Here is a 12,910-nt window from a genome sequence, read left to right as displayed (position 1 = left end):
TTTCATTACCCTCACTCCGTATCTCAGCTTATTTTGTGTTTGTCTCTTCTGGGGCCTTTTAACTAGACATTACTATACTATACCATACCATTTTCCAAACCCGCTTAATTCCGTACAGAATAACAGCAACATATATTTCGTTTCTTAACTGCACCAACATCTCGACAGACGGTCTTACAAAATTACACATTTCGGTACCCACCGTACATTCTGGCAGCTCCTGAAAGGCGGGCTTTCACTTTCTGACAACTCCCTTAGGGAGGACCGATCCAGACATCCAGGATTTTGATTGGATAGATGAAATGTCTATCTAATTATGTTACCTGATAACCTCCCTAGACGAGGCGTGTCCTGGAATGGCAGGCAAGGTTAACTGATTCTCTGGTGGGTGCGTTTAAAGTTCAAGTTCAGGTCACTTCCAGAGACGCTGATCAAGGGACTTGGCTCGAGTCAGGCATTACGGTTACACTTGGCGTGTCGTAGTGTCCTTAAATATGTTAGAAGGATGATTCTTCATTTATCACAGTATCACAATGGACAGTACCGCTTTAAGTGAGGTAACACTGGGAAGCCGAACGAGTGTCAAAATGTTCCTCATCTAGAAAAGAAATAAGACGCAAGAATGACAGCTGCTAGCACCGCCCATATATGCCTAGACTGATTGCCCGGACCGGATGTGGGCGTGCTTATCTCGGAGCTCGCATCACAGCTCGAAGGCTTTGTAACAGCAAGCGGCAGCAGGATTAGAACTGTGCGGACAGCAAGACATCCTTCACTTCGGTCTGTTTAAAGTCGACGCGGTTTGTGGGGAGCAGCTTCACCATGGTAACACTGGAGATGAATTTAAACATCCTAACCAGAGATCTCTCGCTTTACCTGGAAAATCAAGTCAAAGTGGGCATCCTTGGCTCGGGTGTGGGCTTGTCCTTGGTACTCGGGTTCAGCGCTGCCTATGCCTTTTACTACTTGAGCGTTGTGGCCAAGGTATGTGCTTCACCCTCAGGTCATGTGTACCCCTAATGTCTCTTTATTTGCTAGTTGGAGCGTTATCGATTGTGGTTGCGGCAAACGGAACACAGCCTTGCGGTTAGAAGCCTTCCATTCCAAGTCTGCGGGCAGGAAGTCCCGTGTATGTCATGCCACCCGGCGCATCACCTACATGTCGAAATGGCTTTTTTTAACCGTGTGACAAAAGCGAGTGTCTTAGCAAGTGCATAAGGTATCATTTTATGTAGTACATTTTAAAGCAGTGCTGCTTTGTTTCATGAATCCGCCTGTGATAACCAATCTGACAGATAAAAGTCAATTTGTCAGTGGGTTTCCTCGGCATTAATAAAGCGCCTTCGAAGTTGGCCAGCTTGCAGTATTTCTATTGAGAACTTCAATGCATTCGCGTGAGTGTGTGCTGTCTCTGTGTCATTGTGAGCATGTGTAGCTCTGGAAGATAGACAGATTTTATGTGAGGGACAGGGAAAGATCTACTGAGATAAATTTACGGAGAGAGAGAACGAGATCAAGTGTATATTATTTGTATAAGCTGGTTTTGATAATGTTATATACATCCACGTCTTTATTCGTTTTTATATGGATTACGTACATAGATATGTAGATAGGTAGATATGTAGATAGCATATAATATGCATATGTCAATATTTCTTGTGAATCTATTCCAGATGTGATGGTATATTGTAAACTACATGATTGAGCGTTTATTTTGTGTAAAATATGTAGAAAGACGAATGTGGATATTTCTAAAAAAATATATATATATGTAATACACTGTCAACCCACATGTGTCTTCTTCAAAGAAATAAAGCATACTGTATGACTATTAACCATTCTTGAGCGCTGATTACAAGCATTTTATGGATTAAAAAATAGGCTCCAAAAAATCATATCATTATTTGATAAAATCCTAAAATTCTGCAACACTCTCTGACTTACCCTATTCAGCAGCCCTGGGTGCAAGGCAGGAAAAAGAGGGTGGACAGTGTGTCCAGTCTGTCATAGCACCACCCACCCATCTACTCACACTCTCACAGACCCAGTGTGGAATCAACGACTGTCTAATATGGCCAAAAAAACGTTTAAATTGTTTTCTGTATAGTATTCTTCGGGCGGCACGGTGGCGCAGTGGTCGCGCTGCCGCCTCGCAATTAGGAGACCCGGGATTGCTTCCCTGCGTGGAGTTTGCATGCTCTCCCCGTGTCTGCGTGGGTTTCCTCCCAAAGACATGCCGGTTAGGGATTGTCGATTCTAAATTGTCGTGTGTGTGTGTCCTGCGGTGGGTTGGCGCCCTGCCTGGGATTGGTTCCTGCCTTGCGCCCTGTGTTGGCTGGGATTGGCTCCAGCAGACCCCCGTGACCCTGTGTTCGGATTCAACGGGTTGGAAAATAGATTCATAGGACTGTTTCACAGAGCATTACTTTGGTATTTTTTTTGTACTCAAAATATTTAATCCTGATCTCAAGTATTTGTAATTAATTTATGTATGTTTTCCAAGTTATTTTTTTCTGATGTCTATCTTAGAATTATTATTATACTTAATAATATTAGGATGTTGCTTTTATATTCCTTGTTTTTTGGTTGTGTATTCAAATTGCTTTATTTCTTGTATATTCCCATATCTCACTACATATCTTTTTTTTTCTTCTTTTTTTGCCTTTTTGTATAATTTTAAATGTAAGTCAGTTTATTTTTCTCTGTTCTACTACTTTTTTCCCCGTCTAGTCATAAGGATCCTAAGAAACGTGAAGGGCACACTTTTGACAATGACTGTGGCACTGTTCTCCTTGTTATATTATGTCAGACTATCAGCTCCTCATCTTATCCTCATATCAATATTAGTTCCTCAGAACAGTTAACTTCCTTAGCAAATGCCTCAAAGGAATTTAATTTTGCCATACTATTCCCCTGACAACCATATAGTCCGGGCTTGGAGTTTTGTAGGTGGCCCACAAACTAATTGCAATTGGGAAAATGTAATTTTTCTAAGATTTGTACACTATAGTCCACGATGTAATTTATTAATTTGTACTGGTGATGCCACTCTCAACCATCTGTATAAACATGCAGACTTGAAATCCACATTGGCTTTCAAAACAGAAGTGCTGTAAATGCCTTTTTGGGGTGAATTGGGTAAAATAATATATTCTTGCCTGCCATGAAATTTCTGAACGTGTTATTTCCTTGAGGTCCTCGATGGTCTGTAAAACAGAACATTACCACTTTAGTTCTTTACATTCATACTTTGATCATCCATTCGTTTTTTTTTTATGTCAATTTCATTTAAGTTTAGGAGAGCTGGTATCCGAGCCCATCATGGCAGCATCAGACACAAACCAAACCACATCCTAAATAGTGACAAAATCCATTTCTGCATTCCTTCACATTCACTTAAACTGGGTCAGTGTAGAATTATAACGGTAGGAAAATTGGATTATCCAAAGAGCCATTCATAAGACACTTGGGAATGTGCACACTCTAAACAGATCGTGAAGGGCCAGGATTTGAATCTGGCTTACTAGCACTGTGAGGGTGCAGCATTAATACATTTTTGTAATTTATAGGTTGCTTTACCCAGTTATTTTTTTGGGTAGCTTTGCTACCTCTTAACTCCAAAGTACTTGGCTCAAATTTATTTCATTTTATTTTTGTATGGTGCTCTTCATTGCACGCTCAGAGCACTGTAACAAGTTCACAGGTAAATGTATTTGCAGAGTTTACAAAATACTAATTACATACATAATGCACAGATTTGTTTAAACTTGCAGGTTTAAACCTTGGCACTGTTTGTGCTGAGTCTTCATGTTCTCCCCAAATCAGATTGTGTTTTTTTTCTGGGCACCCCTATATCCCCTTATAGTTGAAAGATGTGCGCGTTAGGTTGAATGGTGACTATTCTGTAAATTGTCAGATGCCAGTCAATTCAAGTTTACTGCCAGGTGTGTGTAGCTCCCAGAGTACAACGAAATTCTGATTAGCTTGTCTCCTCACAGCAGTGATGGTAATACAATACCAACAAAGACACGATGGCCTGTAGGTGGCATTGCAGCAGCCCAAACCCCAGACACAACTGACTGCACAGGCGCATGTTTAATTATATAAAATACTTTACAAAAGGCTTCAAAAGTGACACAACACAATTCTTCTCTTTCCCCTCTCCCTCTCTCCACTCCTCCAGAAGAGCTTTGCCATTCTTTAATCCCAACTCTAACTCTCCTAGATGAGACTGAGCAGCTTTTTTATTTTGGACCTTGGACCTGGGAGCACTCTCTTGGGCATACCCTGTTTGAAGTATTTCCAGGTCAAATGGAAGCCCCAAAAAGTAGGCATCATTAATCCCAGCAGCTCTTCCTGGAGGCCCCCATGGAACCCAACAGGGCTGCCCCACGAGAGTACAGGTCCCAGAATGCCCTGCAGGTGACTATTTGGGAATCCTGACCCAGGAATGCTGCCTTCTAATGTTAGTGTATCTGGGGAGCATGAAGTCCTGACACGTTATCTCCCTCTGTCCCTCCAAGCCAGGTATTGTTCTTCGCTTCTGCACTGGCATCTATTGCAACACACCAACAAAAAAGTACACGTAGCGCGCAGCACAGTGAGTGCCTTTTGATTGACTTGTGCCCAGAATGTACTTTATCCTCTGCGGACCTTACTTGGAAGAATCAGGTTCAGAAAATGGATTTTGCTTTAGATACAATAAACAGGTAAATGACTGCAATGGAAAAAAATGTGATGAGGATGATTAGAAGAAATTCTTTCACCTAATCATACATTTCAGTAAAACATGCCTGTACTTATTTATTTAGCTCATTTACTATTATTTCACATTGTAGAAACTGTTTCTAAATTGGCAATTGGAGCTTTATGTTCAATATCTAAAATGGCACTGTTCATAAGTTCATCAATTTACTGCCTTAGATTTAATTGGAGCATTTAAAGCATTGAGGCTAAGAGACAAAGCTGCACTTCTTACAAGTTAAATTAGTCAGGTTGTTTCTTTTCCATCGTAGCTCAGCAGTAAAACATAATTGCTTTTATTCCAGCATTTATTGAAAAGTCTTTTTTAGATTAGTTTGTCAGTGTACATTCAGTTCATAAATGTGCAGACTATGACTTAGAATAATTTGTATTACAAAGAAATAGAAAACAGGCAAAGGTTCCATATGTCATCTTTTGAAATGAAATCATTTTCAATTGAGTTTGTGGATAAAAAATCAGGAGTGGTCTCGCCTAGACTTTCTCATATACTCAGATTTTGGGATAGATACTTGAGGAGTAAACCGCAAGACAATGACTATATTTTTATATTATGTACATTAAAGAACCAGCAACAACAATTCAAATCAAATTAATAATATATTGAATAATTATTATAAAAGTAAAGTTGAATAAATCAGAATGAATAAAAGGTAAAGTACCACTTCTGGTTAACGGAAATAGTCCAAAAGTTCCTAGAAATGTATGTTTTGTACCTGATACTTGTATGCAAAATTTGGTTGACATAAATGAAAGCGTAATCAAGTTATTGTGTTTACATACATACATACATACACACACACACAGACCTAATTCTAAAAATGGTATTTTCATCAAAATCTCGAAATGGAATTTTTGGACGATTCCGATACTTTCCCTACACTTCGTATATAAGAAAGTGGAAAAGGAAACATCTTATGAAAAAGGAGTTTAACTTTGAAGTAACTAAATCACAATTACCAATGTAGCTGTAAACATTACAAAAACTGTTAAATCATTTAAGGTGTTAAGAAAACAGTCATGAAAATAATTAGCATATGCTAAACATGGTCAAACAGAATTGGCAAAGAGAAGCTCAACGACGAAAACAGATCGACACGTCACAGTTTAGTTAAAAGCCACAAAAATAAATCCTAAAAAAATGAGAACTGAGTCAGCACCTCTTCCACCCAATCTCAATAAAAACTGCACATTGTGAGCTTCACAAAGCTGGAATTTAGAAATTGCTTGCATTTAAGGCCAACCGACAAAAACAAGTAACCTGGTATAAGGAAGTAAAAAGATTCTTTCAAATCACAATGCCTCTATCTGTAATGTTATGGAGATCCATCTTATTGGAGTCATTAAGTATGATGGTTGTCCATCTTACAAGACCAGGTGCACACTATTGCTGGGCTCACATGCTGTCAGACAGACTGTAAATCTGAGTAGTCGAGTCAGAAATTCCACGTGAACGCCCTACCAACTCAGAATTACAACTCAGACAATTCAGACAAAACAAAGCTACTCGATTCTCTGAGTTGTGGTGGAACGCTGACCTTTCACCTTAGTCAATTGTTAAAATAAAACATATAACCTGGTCAGCCCAAAATGCCATTTTCTTAAGTCAAAAGGAATTTTGGAGCAAAGTGATACACATTTAATATGTATATTTCGCTCTGTAGTTCCACAAAAAAATACAGTTTGGTTTTTTTTTGAGACCAATTACCTGTAACAAATCAGCAGTGACCTCACATTTTTTCCAATAGTTCAACCAGAAACCCACATGAATGCACTGAAGTGGGAACGTGAACTGTCACAACTCGGAGCTCTGAGTAGTCGAAGATCAAGTGAACACAGCGTAAAGTTCAAACCGTGTTTTCATTTGATATTTCTCATATTCCAAGAGAAAAGCATCCCCATACAGACTACTAAACTAATTCAGTAGCAGTTACGTGAACATCAGGATGAATTCGGACACCTTCCATGGCCTTCCCCGTCACTACTTGTAAGCATCCTTGATCATTTATGGGCAGTTCGGGAGCACAGAGTGCAAAACAGATTTACATCCCCTTTCCCGTCTCAAAGGACTGGGGGCTTTTCCTTTTCTAGAATGGTGCTGAAGAGAAAGGCTGGCCTTACATCTTACTAGGTCCATGATAATACTATATTATACGTTGTTTCCATTCTTTTGCCCATTCCAACCCGGTGAATAACATTTGAGTAATCTGAGAAGAACAGCCTTGTTTGCTTTTTGCAATCAGGAGTCCTGCATAAAGACTTCTTAGGTAAATCAGCACTTTGGTTATCTGCTTTTCTGAATTAAATATTTTATGAAATTTTATGCTGTAAAATCTGTGCCGTGTGATTATAAAACAAGTTAAATCCAAAAATGGCTAGTTCTTCCTAACAGGCGGAGAGATATCCTAGTATTGTAGCTTGTTCTCATTGCAGACACAAATGCTGCCTTCTTTTAGGAAACAAATGAGGAGAACCTGACTCTTTGCTAATTTACCAGGGGAGATCAACTGAACAGTCATTCCTCATTTATGAAGTTCCTTATTTTCAGCTTACAGTGGGTATTGATCCTAGAAAGTACACCATATTGTGAACACTGAAGGCAGAGGTTAATATTTTGTTTCAATGGCAAGATGAGATAACTAATGAAAAATGTAAAAGCTTTGCTTCAGAAAAGTGAGGTTATTTTACCCACAGTTTTGTGCTTCTCTTTTTCTTTTTTTGCTTAACTAGAAGCCTCAACTGATCACGGGAGGTGAGAAGCTGTGCCATTTTCTGAAGGCCCATTGTCCTGTTGTTTCTGAGACATATTATCCCACTTTCTGGTGCTGGGAAGGAAGAATTCAGACTTTGATAAGGCCATTTATTACAGCCAAGCCCTGGGTTGAATACAGAAAGTAAGCAGCAAATATGTTTTATTGCATTTAACATGTGTACTGCTTTCAAATAGTTGGAAATTTAAGGACAAAAGGGTGGTGTGATAATGGCACCAGTATAGTATCGCTGTCCTCTGGAGCCTGTACCCTCTGCTGGGGTGTATGTGTATGTAAAATGTGCATTTTCATTCATTTTTAAATAACCTAGCAATCAAGTGTGAGTGCATCCATAAGTGATCCTGGTAATGGACATGCATACCAGGCAACACCTTATTCCACTTTGACCCCTGTGGCTTCCTAGTTAACTTTCAACTCCACGTGATCTTGACCAGGAAACAGTAGGGGTCGAATTCAATAGATGAGTCAAGTTAGGAAATCACATTTTTTTAAACGTGATAAAATTGGATGAAATTAACAATCGTTTCCTGTTTTGTATAGTATTTAATTTCACTAAACAGAGAGTTTGGAAGCATGCGCTGATTACACGACGAACTTCCTGGATTGGGACCCAAGTGCAGCGGGAGACACCTCAGCACCACACTGCAATAGTGTGAGGTTGTTTGCGGTGGATGGAGTGCCAATCTTGCCACCAACACCCACGTTCTCCCTTCAAGTTGGAGGACCTGTTTGCAGGGATAGATGCAGATTGTCATACCCAGGACAGTCCCTAGCCTCAGAGCCATCACTCTGCCCACCTTTCACTAACTGTGACTGATAATTTAAAAGATCCATTCTGTCTAAACACATTGACAGGATTTCATGCCCATAGGAAAGGAAACAATTCCAGAAGACTGTCTACAGTATCAGTCTTTATACTGTAAACCTCAAGAATAATCCTCATTATGTGTAGCTAGCAGTTGGACTGGCTGCTAGTTACATTTTGTGAGCAGGATTGACTCATGATAACAGAAAAAAGAATGAACTTGGCTGTAATCTTTAGCGCTGTCAACAAGTTCATATAGAAATCTGTCAGTTTCTGGATAAAGTATTGGGGCAACAAGGTTCAGCTGTGGACTGACAGGCTTATGTTTGCACTTACGGCTCAAATTTGTATGCATGTATGCGTTTTGCATATGTCTCTTCTGATTACTTGCCCTATTCAGATGTTTTTGCCAAACAAGTTATAATGAACAGTCATTCTTTTTGCAGCTCTCATGTTGAGCCCTTTCAGATTGAAGCAGCATCAAACAGAAATCAGTGTTACGTAAATTTGGCATCCCATTCCACTGCCAACAAATAGTTAACCTTTCTGATGAAGACCTGGGAAGAGTTTTGAAAGCGGCTTAGAAACATTCCTTATAAAGATTAGGATGCTAAAATGTTTAATTTTAGTGATTACAAGAAGGATTAGCAATTCATTGTACCAAGAGGCTCTGTGTGGGAATGTTTTCTTCACAGTACCGGGTCAGTCCTATTAACGTCAGGTGTTTGGCTGGCTTGGCTTAACTGTTTTCCTAGTTTTCTTAATATTAGATTAGACTTTATTATTCCAGGGACACATTTATTTGCAGCAAGAATGTAAGAATTTTAAACATTGACCCACAGTTACAAGAAAATAATCCAACAGACAAGAAATTATATGTAATCTGTGGCAAACAGACTTAATAGCTAGAATTTCTCGCCTCGCAGTAAGGAGACCTGGGTTCACTTCCCGGGTCCTCCCTGCGTGGAGTTTTCATGTTCTCCCCGTGTCTGCGTGGGTTTCCTCCCACAGTCCGAAGACATGCAGGTTAGGTGGATTGCCGATCCTAAATTATCCCTAGTGTGTGCTTGGTGTGTGTGTGTGTGTTGGCGCCCTGCCTGGGGTTTGTTTCCTGCCTTGCGCCCTGTGTTGGCTGGGATTGGCTCCAGCAAACCCCTGTGACCCTGTAGTTAGGGTATAGTGGGTTGGATAATGGATGGATAATTTAGTATTCATCAGGGTCCCAGGAAAATACTTACAACAATTGGAAATAAGAGTTCCTTATTCCAAAGTCCTGCCTTTAGAAGATAAGTCAGCAGCTTGATGGCAAAACTTGTAAGTTTGGAAACTGGCAGAATGTTAGAGAGAATACTTTAAACTTAATAGAACTGAATAATTAATATGGCGAAACAGTCGTACAATGGTTAGTGCTCTCCCTCACAGATCCACCACATTGGCTTTGAATCCTGTGCCCATTTGGAGTCTGTACATTCTCTCCATCTTTGCATGGGTATTCTAGTTTAATTGGCCATTTCAAAATGTCCTCTTTGTGATTAAGCATGAAGGTGGGTGTGTGAGACTAGTGTCTTGTCCAGGACTATTTCCTGCCTTGCACATATTGCCACTGGCATAGGCTCCAGCCCACCGTGACCCTGAATAAGATGAATATTATATGTTAGAATAACTCATACAGGCTTTGTTCTTAGCAGTTCCAAGTCAGTCTATGCTTGGATTAATATTTGGCTGTTTCCCTGGTATAATGGTGGGTTACCTGGAATATTATATAGCAGTTGACTAGTAAAAATTGCATGTAATTTCCCTTTTACAGTCATACTGCTGTACATTCATTTTCCAAACCGGGTGATTGTGTTTCAGTGTCACAGTCAGCTATGGGTCACCAAGGAGGAATAGGAATCCGGAGAGCAGCCATTTATGAACAGGACGTCAGTGCAACACAAGACCAAAATCTATGCTAGAGTGCAAGTCTTTAGGATATGTAGGAAATGCATATGGACATGGAGAGAATATATACATTCTGCACAGACAGTGATTGTGCAGGTCCTTAGAATTGTGAGAAAGCTGTACTAACCAATAAATCTTCATGCTGTCAATTATTATACTTGTCAGCCAGCACCTAATTAAAATGTATTGGATTTTTAAGTGTAGCCCTGTTTCTTTAGTTTGACTTGTTCATTATTAAAAATAAAAAATATAATCTTTAATGAAAATGCGGTGCTGGTAAGTGCAACTACTCAACAAGTTGAATTTTCTAATAAAGACTGTTATCATAGGTGTGATTATGACTCAATTTTAGTGAACTAATCTGAGGTAAAGGAAATGTGTTTTCATCTGTGAAAATGTCATGTTTTACTGAGTGTGTGAGCAAAATGAATCTTCTTATACTGTGTGCCTAAAAGCCTAACATTTAATTCCATACTGGATATTGAATTCTCGGTTTATCCTGGATCTTTCAGTGAGCTCATTAAGACAGCAGATGGCGGCCAGATTTCACTGGATTGGTTTGATAATGATGACAATGCACACTATCCCGATGTGGCCACACGCCCTACAATACTTCTACTGCCTGGACTTACAGGGACCAGCAGAGAGTCCTACATTCTGCACATGATCAAGCAGAGTGAAGAGCTAGGATACAGGTAAATGTTTTCAGTGACATAATGGACAGCTAGAGTAATTCCATTGCTTGGCATCACATAGATGGTTTCCTGCTTTTATGTCACCCATAGTCCTCCTTCATTCCCCGATACATCAAATGCATTTTAACGTAGCACCTATCTTTTACAGGGCTTCTCTGCCACTGCGAGTCCATAAGATCTTCAAGGCAGGTATCTGTATAACATTGAAATAATTACTGTATATATAGTATACATAATCTGCCTGTCTGTATACAGAAAAATACATTAAAACACTTCATAGCCCTAAGGTGTGTTTGGTTAATTTGTATATGAAATGAAGCAATATTCAATTAGGCCACAAAACCATAAGCGTAGTTTCGTAATATTAGATTGGAAAGAGTGATATAATGTAGTACTGACTAGATTTTCTGTCTAAAAATGGAAAACTCTAGTAGTCCATACAATAATTATAAGCAGTGCATTTATGGAACTAACATTTTTGCACATCATTTGCACTTCAAAATAATTAGGTATTGCTAATTTGAAGAGTTTAAATGAGGGGGCCAAGATGCAACATTACTGATTTCATTCTGAGCTAACAATAAAGGATATATATATATATATATATATATATATATATATATATATATAAATACACTTTGTATATATGTATATTTTGTAATCTTTCTCAGATTGCTGCCTTCTTGATAATCATATTTTCCTACATTTTCCAAGCACACCCTACAAAAATTAGCACCTCACTTACATAGTTGCCATCATTATCCAATGTGACATATAAATCAAAAATGAATTGTGCTTCATTATTTCCAAATAACTTATCTCTCCCATGGGAAATTCCAAATCTTAAGTGACTTGATCGGGTTCATTTATTAAGTTGTTGGAGCCTCAGTTACAACACTTTGGTTTACATTCTAACACCTTTGTGACTAATCTTTACTGTCAGCAGGTTAACTAAAAGCCTGAATATAAGTGTCTAGTTATGTGGATAAGTAGCTGCTGTGAAACTAAGAAGGTGTTAAAAATCTGTTTCAGGGGTAAATAATTAATGTGACACATTTAGAAGAACCCACCCAGTGCTAAGCTCTCCTATAATGTTTTACTTGGCATTGGATTAGCTCTTGCAGCTCACGCAGGATGATTTTTTTCCAATTTCTGCAAGACTGTGAGCCTGAAAAGGGGTTATTGGGTAAATATGTTCTTTGTTGCATCTTTTAAAACCAAAGGAATGAATACTGCAGCTTTTTCTTGTTGAAATGTGCTGCAAAATAATCAATATTTAAATACAAAAATAAAGCTACTGCAATTGGAAGCACTATACCAAAAAACAACCATCTACTTTAAGATTTAAACTTCCTTAGTAGGCAGCATGGTGGCGCAGGGGTAGCGCTGCTGCCTCACAGTTAGGAGACCTGAGTTCGCTTTGTGTGGAGTCTGCATGTTCTCTCCATGTCTGTGTGGGTTTCCTCCAGGTGGTCCGGTTTCCTCCCACAGTCCAAAGACATGCAGGTTAGGTGCATTGGTGATTCTAAATTGGCCCTAGTGTGTGCTTGGTGTGTGTGTTTGTGTGTGTGTGCCCTGCGGTGGGCTGGCGCTCTGCCCAGAGTTTGTTTCCTGCCTTGTGGCCTGTGTTGGCTGGGATTGGCTCCAGCAGACCCCCGTGACCCTGTAGTTGGGATATGGTGGGTTGGATAATGGATGGATGGATGGATGGACTTCCTTAGTGTATCTGCTATACATTAAATATCTATTTCTGTCATAAAAATATTATATGAATGGGGGTTACTGACCTTTTGAATAATGAGGAGTATACAATTACAGAACAGTTTAAATGTATACATATTTAATACTGCCATTTAATAACCAACAGCATCACAATGAGAAGAAATTATTTTTCCTTTAGAAGTTAACGAACAACATGAACTATGAACTGACAAAAC

The 12,910-nt window shown here is 39.2% G+C and overlaps 1 protein-coding gene and 1 long non-coding RNA gene across 2 annotated transcripts in view; one reads left to right on the top strand and one right to left on the bottom strand.

The window, feature by feature from the left end:
* Nucleotides 1–615, bottom strand: part of LOC120530320 — a 31,811-nt gene extending 31,196 nt beyond the window's left edge. The window contains exon 1 of the long non-coding RNA XR_005633945.1: nt 203–615. This is a non-coding gene — a long non-coding RNA (uncharacterized LOC120530320). The remainder of the gene's footprint in view (nt 1–202) is intronic.
* The window catches only part of abhd3 (abhydrolase domain containing 3, phospholipase), a 54,837-nt gene continuing 42,541 nt past the window's right edge, over nt 615–12,910 (top strand). The window contains exons 1-3 of the mRNA XM_039754725.1: nt 615–984; nt 7,492–7,655; nt 10,791–10,973. Coding sequence (XP_039610659.1) covers nt 823–984; nt 7,492–7,655; nt 10,791–10,973 — 509 coding nt within the window. The 5' untranslated portion in view covers nt 615–822. The remainder of the gene's footprint in view (nt 985–7,491; nt 7,656–10,790; nt 10,974–12,910) is intronic.

The sequence above is a fragment of the Polypterus senegalus genome, chromosome 5 (genome assembly GCF_016835505.1).
Source record: "Polypterus senegalus isolate Bchr_013 chromosome 5, ASM1683550v1, whole genome shotgun sequence".
Classification (NCBI taxonomy): domain Eukaryota; kingdom Metazoa; phylum Chordata; class Cladistia; order Polypteriformes; family Polypteridae; genus Polypterus; species Polypterus senegalus.
This window is presented reverse-complemented; position numbering and strand designations above follow the sequence as displayed.